The sequence below is a fragment of the Phyllostomus hastatus genome, unplaced genomic scaffold, assembly GCF_019186645.2.
Source record: "Phyllostomus hastatus isolate PE091 unplaced genomic scaffold, TTU_PhHast_1.1 phas_contig_40, whole genome shotgun sequence".
Taxonomy (NCBI): domain Eukaryota; kingdom Metazoa; phylum Chordata; class Mammalia; order Chiroptera; family Phyllostomidae; genus Phyllostomus; species Phyllostomus hastatus.
The window spans coordinates 87,938,272-87,958,255 of record NW_025333872.1 but is presented as its reverse complement, the minus strand read 5'-3'; the positions used below and the strand labels follow the sequence as shown (position 1 = coordinate 87,958,255).

The window sequence follows — 19,984 nt, the reverse complement described above, 5'->3', positions numbered from 1 at the left end:
AGGCTCCACCCCCTGTCAGGGCACATAAAACATCCAAGCAATGCTTAAGTAAGTAGAACATCAGATTGATGTTTTTCTCTCTCTACCTTCTTCTCTCTCACTTAAAAAAACGAACAAACAAATAACAACAATCACCTAGAGGTCAGAACACGTAACACATATAGATCTGTATAATTTGAATTAGTGACATATGTATAAGATTTCAAAGCACATTGCTATGAAAAAGTAGTTGGGGAAGGTGAGGTAGTCTGTATTTCCCAAAGAGTCCTCCCCACAGTCTGACCATCTATTATCCTTTCCCTTCTCTATCTCCTTAGCTAGCTCTGAGCTCCAGGAGGGCAGTGGCCAAAGGTTAAAATATGAAACCTGTTTGAGCAGGGATTTGTTGGATAAATAAACTCTAAGTTGTTGATATTACTTGATAATGAACAATTTTACTATTTTGTATGACATGGTTCTCTTTAGGCCACCATTTTGCTATCTACAGGCATGATTACCATGGAATTTCTACTTAAAATGTCCCATCATTTGCAACAAACACTATTATCTACCACAACTCTGATGAGTTAAAACTTTAAACAACCTTTGTGTAGGGTTCCACTCACTTGCATCTTTTGGAAGACTCAGCTTGGTATACTGTACCATCACATTAATCTGTAAACCTGAAAACCAGAATAAAACTGGCAAACAAATCCATCAGTTATTATGGTAGGAACTTTGTTTTTGTTAATTTTTTTATATCTATTGATTTTAGAGACAGAGGAAAGGAGGGAGGGAAGGAGGGAGAGAGAGAGACAGAGAAACATCAATCAGTTGCCCCCCACCAACATGCCCCGACCCAACCCCTGCAACCTTTTGGTGTGCAAACAACACTCCAAACAACTGGGCCCATTGGCCAGGGTGTGAACTTCATTCTTTTGCATCAATTCATATCAACTTCATTTCTGTAATTATTAAACCTGTCCAGAACAGTTCAGTTTGCCAATAGAAATACAGTCTATTTCTACACACATTAGATGCTGTATGTTCCTTGAAGATAATCTTTCCTATAGAAGATATTCTAAAAAATTTTAATACCATAGAGAAAACAAAGTATATAACATCTATAAAAATACATCTTTATTTTCTCATGAAATGGCATTTTTTGACTCCAAACTTTGATATAGGTCCTTGTTCAGCAACTGATTTCATTATTAATAACATAGTTTTCACAGTCAAAACTAAAATTTATCTTTTTCTACAATTCAAAAGCAGGCTTGACACCAAGAGAAATTTGAAATATAATCTGGGTCTGTTTCCAATTTCTGAGAAAAAGTGAGTCACAGCCTGTTCCATTATTGTCCAAACTTTTTCAGCTACATATGTTTGATCTTCCTGAAGACCCCTCAGACAAAAGGGAGAGCAAGAAAGAAAGATATCCTTTTCACATTTCCAAAGCCATTCACAAATTTTACCTTACATTTCTTCTAAGATAATTTAAAACTGCTTTTACTGTAACCTTTATGTCTGCGTATTTAGATAGGAACTTCATTATACCTGTGACAGGGAGTGATGCTTCTGAGGAACAACTAACTCATAGAAATATCACTGTAGCAGCCAACGTTCACCGTGTTAAACGCGTTGAATGCTTTATGTATACTATTTAAACCTCACAGCAGCCTAATGACATGATTATAATTTATGATTCCACCTTTTACACAAAAATAGAGATTTAGAGAATTTAAGCTTTTTGCCCTGAGTTACAGCACAGGAAGTGATACAGCCACGATTTTTAAGCCTGGCATTCTGAATGAACACATTTTATTGGGTCATAATAAAGGTAAAAAAAAGTAAAAGTCATAATTCAGTTTGTTTTAATAAAGAGTATTACAAAATGTTCCATTTATTGACTTTCTAAAAACACAAGCAGGGTTGAGAGAAATGGAGAAACGGAAAAGTGTAGATCTTTGCTTCCTGCTTCACCACACCTGGAGCCAGAGGCGGTGCCTGTTTCCTGCCTCCCCAGCTAACTAGTTCCAGCAACCTGAAAGCTGAAAGCGCGAAGGGACAGCTGTACCTAAGGATGTTAAAAAGCATACTGTTCATTAGTGTCTGAGAAGAATGCAATAAATAAAATGTTAATAAGAAATATTATGTAAATAAGGTGACAGGAATTTAGGAAATAATTGTCAGGATCTGAAAGTTCTGAGGTTTTCTCTACTTTTAAATTAACATGTTAGCTTGCTAGTTTCATGGATGCTGGTGGAAGATATGAGGCCCCTTCCTGGGTCAGAGACAAACAATAATTTATTACTCACAGTACGAGCTGCAGGAGCACCAGTAAACCTGCCTCATTTCTACAGTCAGAGATGGAGTTACTGGAGGTTATAAATACGTGAAAAATGACACAGAGGAGAATGATCAGCCTGTCCACGACAGTTTTGGTAATACGCTTTGGACAGAAAGCCTCAACAGAGGCCCGAGATAGTTTAGAGGTCTCCTAAGTTAAAGAGTATTGATGAAACCAGCAGAGTGTTTGGGGCTGAAACCTACGGCTTTCAGCACTAACGACCCACCATCTGCTGCTGTATCAGGTAGTCTCTGCCATAGACACGATTAGACAGTAAAGAACTCCCTGTTAACCATCTTTCTGGGCAGAACATTGTACGTTTAAGGCCCAAAGTTTTTGACTCAAGGAGACAACTTAACCCTTATTAGGAAATCACTAGTCCCAACAAGAACGCTGGAGTAGGTGGCACCGCCGTCGCTCCCGCTAGACAGAGCGGTCTGAGAAGCGTGAAAAAAAAAAGGGGGGGGGTGGATCGCTCCGAGGCCCTCTCCGTTCTTGAGATGGACACAGACAGGGATCAAAATCCTTTACGGAGGCAATTTTTTAAAAAGACTCTAATTTAGAGAGAGGTGAAGGAGGGAAACACAACATGCGGTTGCGTCTCACGCGCCCCCCACTGGGGGCTTGGGGTACTACCCAGGAATTTGCCCCAAATGGGAATCAAACCCGCGGCCCTTTGGCTCGCCGGCCCGCACCCAGTCTACTGAGCCACCCCAGCCGGGGACCCAGTGGCACTTGCACAGGACAGTATTCTGCACCATCGGTCCCGAGTGTATCAGGATTTTCAAAGAGCCGCGCCGGGGGCGGGGCCCAAGGGAACCACAGGACGGCAACCAATCGGGCCTTACCTTGCGGCCCGGAAAGGGGCGGTGTCGCCGTCGGGATGGCGGAATCAGGCGTCGCGCCGACGGTGACGCGCGGCGTGGACGACGACGGGCTGCGCCTGTCAACCCCGGCGCTCACTCCCTGCGAAGGCCGAGCCGGCGCCATGGCGGTTCTGCTGGAGACCACTCTGGGCGACGTCGTCATCGACTTGTACACCGAGGAGCGGCCGCGCGGTGAGGCCCGCCCCGACCACCTCTTGCCCGCGCGGCGATCTCTTTTCTTCACTGTCCTTTCGCCGCGCAGTCCCCGACGTCGGCTAGTTCGAGCGTCTGGGCTGGTGGTGCCGGCGACCCGGCGCTTACGAGCGGGCCTGGGTTTGAAAAGTTTTTGTGAGGACATCCCTTCCCCCGTGTCTGGTGCGGGCCAGTCGGGCGGCGGGGCGTGTGGGCTTTAAATGCCTGTGTGCTGTGCCTGGCCGCTTATGCAGGTCCCACAAAGCTTTAGTGGCTTTACTGCGCTTTCCTGGCGACCGGAGCACAACCAGTGTTCCTTGGTGTGTAATGCGTGAGTCTCGGTGAAAGCAGGGAGGGTGTGCTTGGGTCAGTGAGTGTGGGCGTCCCGCCTGGATGGAGGGCTCTCCGGGGGTGTGCACGGAATCTGGGCACACGCTCGGCGATCGACGACTATACAAGACTTTGCCAAGCGGTGGGACGGGCACCTTGCCCTTGGGGATCTAATGGTCCATTGAGGGAAATCTGCGCTGGAACCCATTTAACTTTTGAAATGTTGTAGAGGAAGAATGTCTAAGTTGCTATGGAAACCAGAGGAAGGAGTAATTCTTCCTGGCTGGGGGCGGGGAGTTGAAAGGAGCCAAAAATGCAGAACCCTTGTACGCGCTCTATCAAAGATGAGTGGAATCGAGAGTTTTCTTTGAGTTCGCTTGGAATTTTCTGGAAACAGCAAGTAGTTTGGTGTGGCTTGAAGGAATGGTATGTGGCAGGGAATGGCAGCTGCGAGTCTGGTTGTATATGTTAGATCGTGAATAGTCTTGTGTGCCCTACTCGTGACCAGAGGTTTTGAAGATTTTAAGAAACAGCATTGAGGCATGGCACACCTGTTTTAGGAAGGTAGTAGGCAGCACTACGGAGAATGTATCAGAATAGGAACAATCTGAAGGCCAAGAGGGATTAGTTACAATTAGGGCCCTGCCCCCATGAAATACAGAGTCTACCCAAGGGGATGAAACAAGCCGCAATGCTGTACGAGTGCCTCCTGCTACACAACTCCCCCATCCCCACCCCTAACTGTTCAACCATATACCTATGCCTTTCACACACTATTGCCTCTTCCCCGCGTTTCTCCCCACTGGTGTCCTTTTGGCAGGCTTTTTGCTTGTTGTTCGTATCTCAGGTCAAGCATGGTGTTTACTGTGTCTCTCCATTGTCCCTAAGCAGAGTTTGATCTGTTTCTTCCGCTGTCTCAGATCTTTTATAAATCACACAACACATGTTTTGTTGAAACATTGGTGTGTTGGCCTGGAGTTATTTGCAAGTCTTGTGTCCTCTCAAGAATATAAATTCCAAGAGAGTCTGTGCCTTAATAGTCTACCGCTGTATCCTGAGCGCCTTGTACAACGCCTGGCACTTTGAGGGCACGCACTGGAGGTTCATGTTATTGACTGATCCATATATATAATCGTTGCATTAAGACATTTTGTGCAACTGGTAGAAACTCAACTCAAACTGGCTGAAAGAAAGTAATTGATTGTCTCATGTTACTGGGGTAAGCATGGCTGTAAGGATGGTGGGATCCAGAGGTTCAAAGGATGTTACAGGGACACGTATATTTATCATCTTTTGGTTTTGCTCTCCTTTGGTTTGTTTGCCACTCATTATGTGGAGCAGCACCTGACAAATGAGAAGGGCTGTTTCTCCAAGCCGTGAGGAACTAACTAGGGGGGAGATGGGGTCACCCCACCTAGTTACGGAGACACATGGACAAGCATAGCTTCTGCACGGTTACCTGAGAACACTAAAAACATAACCCGTCCCGTTTGTATGTATTTGTAAGCGATTGGCTCTCTACTTATATCTATAACTACTTGTTAATCCATAGTAAACATATCCAGATTTATTTCCTTCCTCCTTCCCTTCCTTTCTTCCTTTCCTCCTTCTCATTACAGAAAACGTAAGACATCCAGAAGTAGAGTCATGTCAATGAACCCTCTTGTGCTGATGACCAGCTTCATTTAGTAGCGGTCAATACATAACTAATATTGTTTCATTTATATCCCCAGCTCCACTGGATTTTTTGTAATAAATCCTTAACATGGGATTTATTTAATCTGTAATTACATCAATTTGTATCTTAAAAGATACTTTAAAAAAAGACTACATAACCAAAAATTATCATCACATCTGAAAAAATCAGCAAATTTCCTTAGTATAATTCATATTTTCTTTCTTATAATCACTTAAAAAAATATTTGGTCATTTAAATTAAGTTCCAAGCAAGGGCCATATAGTATTATATTAGCTGATACATCTCTTAAATCTCTTAATCTATAGGTTCTCCCCCTCCCTTTTAAAAAATTAAGACTTCACTTTTTTGAGCAGTTTAAGGTTTATAGCAAAATTGAGGGGAAGATGGAGATTTCCCATATACCCACTACCCCCACACATTCGCAGCATCTCCTATTGTCTGTATTTTCCTCCAGAGTTGTACATCTTCTGTATGTTTATCTGTGGTATTTGTACCATGTGACATTGTATTGGTACATGTTGTCTATTTGCTATTCTCTGCCAATCCAGTTCCTTTAAAAGCTTCCAGGAGGTCTTCTAATTTCTCCAGTTAGAAACAATCTCTTTTTTGAACTGTTGTGGCATTTTTTAACCCACGTTTTATTATTTTACTGTTTAAGTGGCAGAAATGGTATTTTCAGATGTGGCCAGTATGGTGACTAATTTTTCTTTTTTTCTCTTATAAAATCGATCAATCAGCTCTGACTGATGTGGCTCAGTGGAGTGAGCACCGGCCTGCAAACCTAAAGGTCTCCAGTTAGATTCCCAGTCAGGGCACATGCTTGGGTTGCAGGCCAGGTCTCCAGTTGGGGGTGTGTGAAAGACAACCACACATTGATGTTTCTCTCCCTCTCTTTCTCCCTTCTTTCCCCTCTCTCGAAAAGTAAAGAAATAAAATCTGTTAAAAAAATCAGTAAGTGATTGCTTATCTCAGATAAGTGTCAGTTTCCTCCATTAGCTCAGATGCTAGAGAAATCCAAAGAAAAAGAGAATAAAAAGATAATTAAAAATGTATTGCCCTTCTTTAGGCTCACTGACTTTTTTATGGCTTTAGACCTATGACCACTTTGGGGACCTTTTGTATGGTAATTTAGAAATTAAATTATACTAACTGTGCTTTTACTTAAAAATGTATTTGTGAACTACTGCGATAAATTTGTTATTTATTTTCTTTCAGCTTGCTTGAATTTCCTGAAGTTATGCAAAATAAAGTATTACAATTATTGCCTTATTCACAATGTACAGGTGAGTTGGTGGATATTAGTCAATGTCCTTTGTTATTGGAACCATCTACCAAATTCTTTGAATTGATAAAGTATCCTGTATATTATAGAGGGATTTTATCATACAAACTGGTGATCCTACAGGGACTGGCCGTGGAGGAGAGTCTGTTTTTGGGTAAGTTCTTTTATTTTTTAGGTAAATAAAAATACAGTTACCTCTTTATAATGTTAACTAGCATATTTCAACCTACATTTAAAAAAAATACTCATCTGCCTTGGCTGGTGTGGCTCAGTGGTTGAGTGCTGGCCTGCAAACCAGAGGGTCACTAGTTTGACTCCCAGTCTAGGGCACATACTTGGGTTGTGGGCCAGGTCCCCAGTAGGGGCCATGCAAGAGGCAAGCACACATTGATGTTTCTCTCCCTCTCTTTTTCTCTACCTTCCCCTCTCTAAACAATAAATAAATAAAATCTTTTAAAAAAATCCTCACCCGAGGATGTTTTTTATTGATTTTAGAGGGAAGGGGTGGGTGCGTACAGAGAAAGAGAAACATCGATTGATTGCCTCCCCTATTAAACCCGCAATCTAGGTATGTGCCCTGACTGGGAATCAAACCCACAACCTTTTTTGGTGTACAGAACAACATTCCAACCACCTAGGCCACCCTGCCAGGGCTCAGTCTACATTTTACAGTATGTTTCAGATTAGATTTTTTCCAAGTTCCCTAAATGCCTATAGCATAATAGAGGAATATTTTGAATCATACTGGTGTTTCTATAAAGAAATGGTAACCCTACATGTTACTAGTACTTCTGTATTTCATGTTGAAAATACTTGCATTTTGTTACCTTATTGTGTATATTTTCAGTCAGCTGTATGGCGATCAAGCAAGGTTTTTCGATGTGGAAAAAGTGCCAAGAATTAAGCACAAGAAGAAAGGCACCGTGTCCATGGTGAACAATGGCAGTGATCAGCATGGATCTCAGGTTAGGAAGTGGGTGAGAAGATGCGCTTTTCTCTAAAAGGAAGGGCTGGGATGATCCCACAAAGTTATTTTTTAAAATTATCCAGTAAGGGGAAATTTTCAATTAAAGATTTTTTTGGAAGAAAAAAATTACACTTGTTTCAATATAACAAAAATCATATGACCTCACAAAAGAGAAAACCGTTGTTTTTTTAAATGCAAAACATGTCCATTGTGAGGAATCTAGCAAACACTGAAGAGTACAAGGAAGAAAGTAACCTCGCCCCCAGTCCCACCGTTCACAGATCATCACTGTCCACACTGCACCCCTTGTCCTTCCTGTGTTTGCTCCTTAGTTTAAAGCAGGTCACACTGGCACTTGTCATTCATTGTCTTGTTTAATGCTCACTGAAACCCCACTTGGGGTAGGTGGTTTTCCTTTCTCACAGCTTCCTTGTGCAGAAACGGAGCCTTGCTTTGTCCAAGTATTTTTAACAATCGGAGGAGCATCTGTGTGTGTTAACATTTTGTGTTAAGCTTTGTACTTTTTACTTAGTGTTGTACTAGTAACAAGTGGGTAAGAATCCATGCAGTGAGAGTCTTAATGTTGTAAATTTTTTGTCAGTCTGGAATTAGTTTCAGTTTGAATTATATATATGTGTGTATTTGTGTTCTTGGTTTTTCTTTATAGTTTCTTATTACCACAGGAGATAATCTAGATTACCTTGATGGTGTTCATACAGTGTTTGGTGAGGTGACAGAAGGCATGGACATAATTAAGAAAATCAACGAGACCTTTGTTGACAAGGATTTTGTACCATATCAAGATATCAGGTGTGCTTACAATTTACTGTCTGAGCGCGTTAGAATGTTTTAGCACTGTGATGTTGGACGCGGTAGTGGTGGTTGGCGTGTGTAAAGCTTTTTTGGGGTCATTCCAAAATGTGAATTAATATAAGACTAGAAGAATCTTTATAATAAAAAAGAACTTTTATGTTTTTAAACTTGTACTGATTATTTATAATTGCTTATGTGGGAAGGAATTATTAAACCTTTAGTTTTTTTAAAAATGCAGACTACTGAGAGATGTGGCAAAAGTACTGAGTTTAGACCTTATATTATTTTAGAGTAATGCAGAGTAATAAATATCAAACAATCAAAAACAATGGAACTAATTGTGCCAGTCTACTGTAATAGCATCCTTGTGCAATAAAATTTAGGAGCTTATGGCTTTTGTCTTTAGAGATATATAACACATTTGTTTTAATATTTATAAAAAGTAAAACAGATTCTGAAATAATATAAATATAACATTTGACATGGATTTATTTTGTAAGGATTAATCATACAGTGATTTTAGATGATCCATTTGATGACCCTCCGGATTTATTAATTCCTGATCGGTCACCAGAACCTACTAGGGAACAACTGGATGTAAGTTGAGTCCTTTTGTGTTTGAATGTATGTGGGTATTAATGCTTTGCGTAGCTTTTGCTTTTTAGCCTATTAAAATTTATTTCTTTGGAATGAATATTTTGCTTGATCAATTCTAGGATAAGTTTAGAGTTCTTTTTCTTGTCTGTGGAAATACTAATTTTTCTAGCTATTTTTTTATTTCCCATTATAACATCTTTTCTTCATTTTTGGTTCCACCAGAGGAACCTTACTCTGGAAGCTGATAGGAATACTTTGGGAAAATGTTTTTCTTATCTCCTAACTCTAAATAGGAATGTTTAACTTAGCTTTTAGGCTAAATGAAGCTATCATCTTTTAAGGGGATTTTTCACCTGGAGGATACTCTGAAGCCAAGCTGGACCCCAGAAATTTCTGTGGAATAATGCAGACTTTTTCCTCGGATTTTTTAAAGTATATTTCTGCTTATGAGATTTCTTAAAGTTAAATTTATCTTTATAGTTGGATTTGGTGCTTAATTCCTAAAATCGTTTATCTGCTGCATTCAGCACTTAGTTGGATACCAGAAAGTTCCTATGTAACTGTGTATTTTGATTTAACAATAAATTAGAAGACTGCTCTGGCTGATGTAAAATTAATTTTCAGAGGTTTGTAAATTTCACATATGTGAAACAAATAAAGTTATTAACTATTCTAACACATTTGACAGAACTAAGAATAAAGCAAAATACCCCGTTTTTAAAAGATTTTTCTATTCTTTAAATATATACGTGAATAACTTTTGTCTTACAGAGTGGTCGAATAGGAGCAGATGAAGAAATTGATGATTTCAAAGGAAGATCAGCCGAAGAAATTGAAGAGATAAAGGCAGAGAAAGAGGCCAAAACTCAAGCTATTCTATTAGAAATGGTGAGATAATTATCTTTGTTATTCAGCAATATATTTAATAATAGTTATTCAGCAATATATTTAATACATACTTAGTTTATTTATTTCTGGCTTTTTGATAATCTTAAAATATAGAAATTTAGCCAAGTATTTTTCTGGATTAAGTATTGCATGATATAATAACACATGTGAAAGTAAATAAACTCGATTCCACTATTAATATAGTGCTAAGTCCCTTTTTTAAGAATAGAAAGTAGATATTCAACTTACAGATATTAAATGGATCTATTGCTGTACTCATTTTTATTTTTCATTTTTAAAAAAATTTCTTAAAGTTATTTTTTTAAAGGTTTTATTTATTTATTTTTGGAGAGGGGAAAGGAGAGAGAGGGAGAGAAACATCAGTGTGTGGTTGCCTCTTGAGCACCACCTGCTGGGTACATGGCCTGCAACCCAGACATAGGCCCTGGCTGTAATCAAACTGGCAACTCTTTGGTTCTCAGGCTGGCACTCAGTCCACTTAGCCACACCAGCCAGAGTTACTCATCATTTTTAAAGAGTATTTCTTGAAAGAAATTTTATGTATATTAATGAGTAAGTTTTTGTACAACTTAAGTATTGAAATTGAATAGTAGAATAGTAGTTATAGGACAAAATAAACCTGGGTAGAACCGCGTACTTTAAAACACTCCTTCTCACCCTAGCTAGTGTGGCTCAGTGGATTGAGCATGGGCTGCAAACCAAGGGGTCACCAATTCGATTCCCAGTCAGGGCACATGCCTGGGTTGCAGGCCAGGTCCCCAGTGGGGGCCACCTGAGAGGCAACCACACATTGATGTTTCTCCCCCTGCCTTTCTTCCTCCCTTCCCCTCTCTGAAAATAAATAAAATCTTTAAAAAATAATAAATAAATAAATAAATAAAACACTCCTTTATATTACTAATAATATGAAGTCATCTGGGGGAACATTTGATATAATATTTAGAATGGAAACTGAATAAAGGAATTAATTGATATTTTTGTTTATTTATAATTTAGGTGGGAGACCTACCTGATGCAGATATTAAACCTCCAGAAAATGTGCTGTTTGTGTGTAAATTGAATCCAGTGACCACAGATGAAGATCTAGAGATAATATTCTCAAGATTTGGGCCAATAAGAAGGTAATTTCTAGAATGAGTGAAAGTGGTTTTCTGACATGTGTCTGGTGAATCTATGAACTCTAGGTGAATTTTGTACTGGTGACAGTAGGGAAGAGAAATATATATATGTGTATAAGTATGTATAAAAATTTGTACACGTAGGTTTGCATATATAGTTGAATGGTTCTCCCACTTCCAACAGATTTTCACGGGAGTGAATGGAATAGTTTAAGCCTAGTTCTGTTGTATTCTCAATAACCTTCGTTAATATTGAAAATATTTATTTATATTCTCTCTAGATTTACCAGCAATCTATATCAAAACTAATTTGAATCTACATTTTCCCAAATTTTTCTTTTGGCTAATTTCCTCTACAGTATTAATACAAAAGTCTACAAAGGTAATATTTCTATGAGAAAGGGAATACTTAATTAATTAAAAAGTATTATTTAATGTTTAGAATTTCATGCTTTTTGCCCTTAATTATTCTTGTTGAAAGAAATATCTTTCTATAAACAACTACCCAGCTTTATTCCTTCACCCATTTACAGTATATCATATTTATTAAAAAAAATTTCTGGCCCTGGCCGGTGTAGCTCAGTGGATTGAGCGCGGGCTGCGAACCAAAGTATCACAGGTTCGATTCCCAGTTAGGGTACATGCCTGGGTTGCAGGCCATGATGCCCAGCAACCGCACATTGATGTCTCTCTCTCTCTCTCCCTCTCTCTCTCTCTCTCCTTCCCTCCCTCCCTTCCCTCTCTAAAAATAGGTGAATAAAATCTTTATAAAAAAAATTTCTGTACTGCTACTTTTTATGTTTAATTTTAGACATTATATACTGACTTCCTGCTAGGGAAGATGAGGGTTTTACCTTTGTCACTAACGTCCCAGGTTTATTCTTTCCTCATCCTTCTTTGGTTGTGGTAACTTGGGTGAGGTCGCTGTTCAATGTTTACATCTTGATGGGTATGTAAATACTGGAACAGCCGAACATATGCTATAATGTGGTTACTTTCCTTTTTCCCACAATGCTTTATGTTTCTGTATCATTTAATGTAAAGTGAGACTAGGATACATAAGCGAAGGGACACGCCAGCTGGTTTCAACTCCACCTTTTTGTTCCTTTCACTTGCTTGTTAAGACGGATTCGTTCTGCAGAATAGCTGTACTTGTGGGGTTAAATTTGAGCTTGGCTTATACTAAAATTCAGAACCTCCAGGGCATAAACTTACTAAACGTGTATATATGTATAAGTGCGCATACATTATTCTAACAGTAACATTATATTATATAATTTATCTGCATTTGGGAACTAGAAGTGAATTATGATTTTAAGATATTTTTAGCAATAGTTCACTTTTGCCACAGGAAAATTAAATATTTTTGTCTTATTTTTCCTTCAATTCTTTGGGAATTTATTTTTTTTATTTATTTCTAAAGATTTTATTTATTTATTTTTGGGGAAAGGAGGGAGAGAAATATCAGTGTGTGGTTGCCTTTCATGTGGCCCCCACTGGGGACCTGGTCCGAAACTCAGGCATGTGCTCTGCCTGGGAATTGAACCAGTGACCCTTTGGTTCACAACCTGTGCTCAATCCACTGAGCTATACCAGCCAGGGCTGGGAATTTAGAATTGTAGGTCTACATAGGCATTTAGAGTGGAATTAGATCTATAATTAGGGGACTGGTAAACTTTTTTTTTTAGTTGTTATGGAAGAAATTTGGAAAAAATAGTTCTGTGAAATTAACTTTGCCTTTTAATAACTGTCTTATTTTTTGTTCACTTTTGAAGAGTGAGAGTAAATGCTTTTTTTTAAAGTCACTTTTTGCAAACTTTCAGTTGTGAAGTTATTCGAGACTGGAAGACAGGAGAATCCCTGTGTTATGCTTTTATTGAATTTGAAAAGGTAGGTCATGATATAGATCTATTAAGTTTGATAATCTTTTTGTTCTTACATGGCTTTAAAATGTGACAAATTATAGAACTTTTCTAGTCTCTAAGATTAGAAAATTACTGTGTCCTTTCTTTAGGCACCAAAGAAAAATAACTTTATTATAGTCAAACAGGGGATAGATTCAACATCTGTTGACGTTAATATATGTATGTTTACATTAGGTTCAGGTGCAATCCGCATTCATGTATCTTTAAAACTTTGTAAAGTTTTAGGGAAAGTCCTTCCCATTCTATAAATGATTTTTCAGTGCTATGTAGATAAATATATATAGTTGAGTAGAGAAAGAACTGGACTGGGTATTAAGTTCTAGCTATTAATCCAAGCTTTGTCACTGAACAGCTATTACACAGCATTTGGCAGTTTAGAGCTCTTTTTTCCAGGTGTTAACTTCCTTATAAATGAAACTTGAGTGCTGGATTAGATGGTCCCTTCTGGGTCTAAAATGATAATGATAGTTTATGTTACTCAAATAACTGTCTTTAAGCCAGGCAAAATGCTACATGACATGCATTTCCTCATTACAACTCTGTGAGGTAGATACTGTCCTCCTTCTCCAAGTAACTTAACTGAAATGCACAGTGGTGGTGTGGCTCTTTTAAAACCATGCACTTTGTGAATGCCATAGCTGGGATCTGAACTTCATATATATCTGACTCAGCTCACATTGCTTTTTGCTACTATGCTAGTTTATGCAGCTTTGGACCAATGCGTGTCCAATTGTAGCTCAGTCTAAGTTATAGTTATTCTGAAGCATTTATTGAACACCTCTTATGTTTCAGTGTGATAAGTCCTAGGACCACAAGAGGAATAAAGGAGGGTTGGTAAGACAGACACCTACCAGATTTGACCTCAATACTGTCAGGGGTCCAGAAAGGGTGTCTGCAGGGTGCCTCTGTGCCAGCAGGGAGGAGATCTCTTTGGTTTGCTATGATACCACCTGTAGGCTCGCCATTGTCATCCTGTTGTTGATACCGTGGGATATGTTATTTATTTGCTCACAAATACACTGTATTTTTGGACCATAAGATACACCTAGGTTTTAGAAGAGGAAGGTGGGAAACAAATTTTGAAGCAAAAAATGTGGTAGAATATTTAATAACATAAATAACATAATAGTTCACCAATGTAAATGTAAACAGAATTCAACAGCAGCATTAACAACCAATATTTCTCCCAGATTTGGGGGGGTGCGTCTGATAGTCTGAAAAATAGTTATTTCTTTTATAGCACCTAAACTGCCTATATTTCTCAGTCTTCTGCATGAATATTCATTTCCCATAAATCTGCAGCTCAGTTCAACTTTAAAGAATCTATGAGTTCTTTTTCATGATTTAGCATTTCAGTTTTTGAGGTGGGTCTTTTGTGACTTTTATCATTTCTTGAAAATCAGGTTAAACTACATCATTCTGCTTCATAATTCTTACGGCCAGTAGCCTTTTTGTAAGTGTTCATCATTTAGTCTGCATTTTTTCCATGTGTGACAAGTTCTATATGTTTTGGATAATATGATCCAAAAGTTTTTAAACTGAAGAGTAAACTACATACAGAGAATGTGTAGCTCTTGAGTAAACGGCTTGATGAGTTACCACAGTCAGTACATCCATGTGAACCATCACCTGGACCCACAGATAAAACATTAGCAGAAAAACGTGATCTTGACTCCAGAAGCCCTTCTGTGTGCCCTGCAGATAACTTCCCCATCACTGCCGCTTCCGACATCATAGATTGGTTTTGTCTAGTTTTAAACTTGATACAAATGGAAACAGGTGTATATTTTTGTTTCTAGCTTCACTTGGCTCAGTGTTTTGTAAGATTTATACATGTTATTGCATGAAGCTCTTGTTAACTTTTCCTTTGTCAATTTTTATTGGCATATGGTATTTCACTGTGATAATGCTGTGTGCGTGTGTACACACGTGAATTACATAGAACTTCTGTGGGCCTGCATTCTGTAATCAATCACAAAAATACTTCTTCACTTAAACGAAGGAATAGTCGTGCACAGTGGGATAACTTAAGGCCATGGCCTCCCATTAGGTTAGGTTTTGCTGTCAGATGGATTTAGTATCAGATTCATAAAAACATCTGTCGGTTTTCAGGATAACAGTGGGTGTTGACTAAAAGGGATGGTGGACTTGTATAAGACAGTTGGTAAGCATATATGTGTGTGTCCACTGCAGTCAGACGGCCTTGGTTCAAATCTTGGCCTCACCCTGGCCAGCTGTGTGAGCTTTGGCTCTTCTGTTCCTTTCTGAACTTCTCTCTTCTCTTTGAGAAAATGCAAGACAATAATAGTTAGTACTTCATACAGTTGTTTTCAGAGTTAACTGAAGTAATAGATGCAAAGTATTTAACAGCATTTGGTGCGTGATAAGCATTCAAATCTTTGTTTTAGTAACAGCAAACTGTTTATATTTTTAGTATTTGTCCTAGCTACAAAAATCTTTTTCATAAAGATTTATGCTTAAGTTTTTGTAATTATTGCCAGGAAGAAGATTGTGAGAAAGCATTCTTCAAAATGGACAATGTCCTTATAGATGACAGAAGAATACATGTGGATTTTAGCCAGTCTGTTGCAAAGGTTAAATGGAAAGGAAAAGGTATGTTGGTTTATTTTTTTGTTTCTGTTTTGCTTTCCATGGTTGTGTGTGTGTGTGTGTGTGTGTGTGTGTGTGTGTATCTCTTTTGATTTAGTGTTATTAATTAGGAGAAGTGCTCTGTGATATAACTCTTGCCATTTATGGTTTAATCCTCACCCGAGGGTATTTTTTCATTGCCTTAGAGAGGGAGGGAGGGAGGGAGGGGAAGAGAGAGGAAAACGTCGATGGGCTGCCCTCTTGTGCATGACCCAACTAGGGATTGAACCCGAAACCTTTTGGTCTACAGGACAATACACCAGCCAGCTGAGCCACACTGGCCAGGGCTATATATATATATGAAATTCCGTATATATCTTATATTTGTATCTATTTATGTCAAATAAATTTGGCATGTCAGACTTAAGGTTGAGTCTCTGGCATGCTGAAATAATATGGGGTTTTGATTTTTGATGCAGTGTTAATGATTTCATATCGACCAGTGGATAAAAAAGTTGTGGTACATATAGAAGACTTCGCTTGGGCAGTTATTTACCATGTAATGCTACATTTTACTAGGAATTCTGGGATTACATTCTTTTCTATAACACTTTTTCTCTATTTCCAACGATTATAATGATGTTTCACTTGGGAGTGATGTGCTGAATTGTTTGGTAGTTGTGTTATGTTACGGGAGTTCGAGAACGGCGCAATCATGAATGACTGGACTAGGCCAGGCAGGCGCAGTGGAAGCCGTGCTCTCCGTGGCAGGAGAGCGACTTGGGTCCAGGTGCCCTGTACTCGTGGTTTCTCCCACGAAGCCTTCCTCCTGCTAGACTGCATGACTAGATTTTGACACTCCTGTCTCTTTTGAGTGACTTGGGAAAACTAAGTTGAGGCACGAAGAAGTGTTTTTTGCGTGTGATAAATGCAGCTGTGGGAACGAAAGAATCAAACAAGTACATTCGGGAACGACAGACGAGCTGCTGGCCCCACCCAGCGCGTCCTGGTCCACGAGTGCAGCCCAGCCGGGCTCCTCTGCACCTTCCCCCCGAGAGCTCATCTAAGCTTGCCGCTGGGGACGTGTGTGAAACAAGGGTGGCTGCCGTGCCTCAGCGCAGGAAAGAAATTTGAGGTGTAACATTGTGAAGTGATTTATCCAGGGTCACATGAACTGATGCTTTAAACAGGTCCTAAATCTAGTTTTTCCCCTCAATTCTGTCTCTTCTTAACCTGTCCACCCACTGAAGAAATGATACAGCTTTCCTAAGTAGTTTCAGTGTAGTTTATTGACTTCAAAGTGAATTTCTTCATGGTTTTTCTAAATTAAAATATCACATAGGAGACAGATGCTTCACTTTTACATATGCCATCCTAAACTTGTAGTTTGTTGTTAATCTCAGTTAATTTTGAGTGATTTTGTGTATTATGGATTCACATTGAATAAATGTGTGCTGTGTACCACTCACAGTGCCGCGTAATTTCCCATGCAGTCTTATGTAATGAGGCCAGCAGCTCTGTGAAGGGTTGGTGTCATTTTCGGGGTGTAAGTGAGGAGAGAGTTGCAGAGGGTTGGAATGTCTTCTCTGGGACCTGTCACTCAGTCAGGATGTGAATGGGGAACGCCTCGCTGTTTGGTCCCTTGCTCTCCGTTTCACCGTAGCTGCTGCCTCCACCGTGAAACTCCTGGCACGGCGCAGTTGTCCTGGGGATGGAGTGTTTGTTAGAGTTCCCGCTACAGAGTTCCCTTGTATGTGAAACATCGTCTCCCGGTCATTTCTGTTTCAGGAGCAGTCCTGTCTTTGATTCCCACCTCGCTCGCCCTTTTAGTTTCTATTTTCTCCTTTGTTTAAAGATCCTGGCAACAGTCAAGATGTATATAGGGTTGACGGTCAAAACCCCTCCCTGTGTTCCTCCACTTTCCGTGCACACTCAGTCTTGGACCTCCCACTGGAAGCGTGGCCTCGTGGCTGCTGAAGGGACAGGAAAGGCTGGGCAGGCGCAGGTCTGGGACGCTGGTGGGAGCCGACCCTCCTCTGGTGGGAGGCCGGGCTGGAGAGCAGAGGGGCTGCACGGAGCTCCTTTCCTGGCCCCGCCGCTGCGGGCCGCTCAGGAGTTAACAGTAGGTCCTGTTTCTCGGGAGGGGCTATTGTTGATTTTATTTTGGGCACGCAAGAGGAATAAAAGCACTCTTAGGCCAGAATTTCAAGGCAGAGACAGGCGGTCTTCGGTGCTCTCACCGGCCCTCCCACCTCGCCTCTCTCAGCGAGTTCTACACACACCCTGCCTCCCCGCTGCTCGCTGCGCTGTTCCAGGTTCGGGGCAGGGTCTCTTCTGACAGGTCACCGGTCAAAGCCTCACTTCTTCCAAACTTGTAAGCCTCTCAGATCTCAGGCTTAAGTCCCAAACCCTTGGTTTCCTTTGGACCTGATGTTCTCATGGACGTAATGGCTCTACTTAAGTACTGCACTATTTTCCAGTGCATTCTGCACTGTCATGTAAGATTTGAGAGTATGGTGGTGTAATATTGACATATTTCATTAGATGGCAGCATACGCCTGCCAGTTAAAGTGGTGTGGAGAGTGAATTCCTGTAATTCTTTTGTCTTCAGCCTTTTTTCTATCCCCTCATATATATGCCACTTCTAAAATAGCACTTATATATTATACCTTTTATTAAGTAATTTTTGTCCTTGATTAATTAGGTGATTTTTCTTACTAAGTTATTTTTTTTATAAACAGGTGGAAAATATACCAAGAGTGATTTCAAGGAGTATGAAAAGGAACAAGCTAAACCGTCTAATTTGGTCCTGAAAGACAAAGTGAAGCCCAAACAGGAGTATCCTTCGCAAGCAGTCAGGCAGTGTGTGTTGGCCATCGGCTCTGTGTGAAGTTCTGGGTGATATGTTATAAAAAGTCACAAAGGCTATAGAAAAAGTTCTCGAATCCAGATGGTTTGTGAAGGACTCATTTGGTTTTCAGTATATTCTCTATTCTATGGAGAAAGTTAGGGTTGAAATGAATCTTTAGCCTATGTCTTTTCTCTCCCTACTCTTAGGTTAAAGTTAACACCTATTCTCAGAAGGTTTTCAGGTAAGATTCATATTTTCTCTATATAATGTTCTAAATTCCTCACGGTCAGACATTTCTTTATTATAGCTAAGCTAAATCCTTTATGCTCAACCTTCTTCATATATTTAACTTTGGAGATGGTGAACATGTAGACATCAAAATTCTGTTGTTCTTTTATATAATTTGGTTGCTTCTTTCTGCTTAGAACATCGTCCATGTAGCAACAAGTACTTGTGGGGCTCCTGGTGTACAAGAGTTGACTTTTGTAGGGTTAAGGAGATCCGCTGACTTGACCGTTTTATTTAGGTTCTTCTAAGTAGTCAGTTGAGACAAGCAAGAAGCAAGGAAACATACTGTTCATATTATGTAATTTTAATTTTTGCATTAATATTCTCATTATAAATCTATCACTCCTCACATTGCAAAGCTTACTTCTTTTGTGATTCTTTCTGTAAATGGTTCCTTTGTTCTCCAGTTTCTGCTGGTGCTTTTGGGATTCTCCTTTCCCATGCTGCAGAGATGTTTCTTTTCCAAGTAGTCGTCAAAGAAGGATGAATATCGGGTTGGCCTGTTACATACTCATTTTAAAAAAACATGTTAATTGGCTACAACACACAGAGTGCTGTAAGAGGTTAGAGCTGGGTGAAGTCTGCAGTGTGCTCACACAGGCAGCGGGGTGGGGGGAGGCTTTCACCTGCCAGTGACCGGACCAGAGCTAAGACTTAGTCTGAAAAGATAAACATTATGGGGGATATGATTGAAATCTTAAAATCATAAAAGGTCTGGATGAAATACACTTGAGATTTAGTTATCAAATTTTAAAATTAAATTTAGGATAACCAGTAGTAACTGCAATGGAAGAAGGGGGTGTAAGAGGACAGATAAAAGGAGGTGCAGGTGTAGAATATAAAGTGGAAGGAGGTGTCTTTTTCCCCACGGAAGTAGTTCAGGCTGAGATAAAAGAGTACATAGTATTATAGTGTTTGAAATTCAAGGTGATCGATTCCTAAGAGTGAAGAGAGGAAACTAGGCGTGACTGAGAATAAATAAATCTCTAGCCCAGTTCTGTCCAGTAGGACTTTCTGCAGTGATAGAAATCTGCTTGACCTCCACTGTCTCCTACAGCTGCCGACCACGTGTGATTATTGGGCACATGATGGATTGAGGAACTGAATTTAAAATTGTTTGATTTTATTTCAATTTAAATAATCACATGTAGCTGATATTGAACAGTGCCTGCTGTAGTGTTTTGAAGTTGATGGAGAAGACAAACATGTTTTGGTATAAACCACTGCAA

At 39.7% G+C, this 19,984-nt stretch overlaps 1 protein-coding gene across 1 annotated transcript in view; it reads left to right on the top strand.

Moving 5' to 3' along the window:
- Window positions 1–3,262: 3,262 nt before the first annotated feature.
- PPIL4 (peptidylprolyl isomerase like 4) overlaps window positions 3,263–19,984 on the top strand; it is a 28,274-nt gene continuing 11,552 nt past the window's right edge. Inside the window, exons 1-11 of the mRNA XM_045843386.1 lie at window positions 3,263–3,387; window positions 6,632–6,699; window positions 6,788–6,852; window positions 7,546–7,663; window positions 8,333–8,475; window positions 8,979–9,075; window positions 9,847–9,963; window positions 10,981–11,105; window positions 12,926–12,992; window positions 15,529–15,640; window positions 18,358–18,454. Coding sequence (XP_045699342.1) covers window positions 3,318–3,387; window positions 6,632–6,699; window positions 6,788–6,852; window positions 7,546–7,663; window positions 8,333–8,475; window positions 8,979–9,075; window positions 9,847–9,963; window positions 10,981–11,105; window positions 12,926–12,992; window positions 15,529–15,640; window positions 18,358–18,454 — 1,079 coding nt within the window. The 5' untranslated portion in view covers window positions 3,263–3,317. The remainder of the gene's footprint in view (window positions 3,388–6,631; window positions 6,700–6,787; window positions 6,853–7,545; window positions 7,664–8,332; window positions 8,476–8,978; window positions 9,076–9,846; window positions 9,964–10,980; window positions 11,106–12,925; window positions 12,993–15,528; window positions 15,641–18,357; window positions 18,455–19,984) is intronic.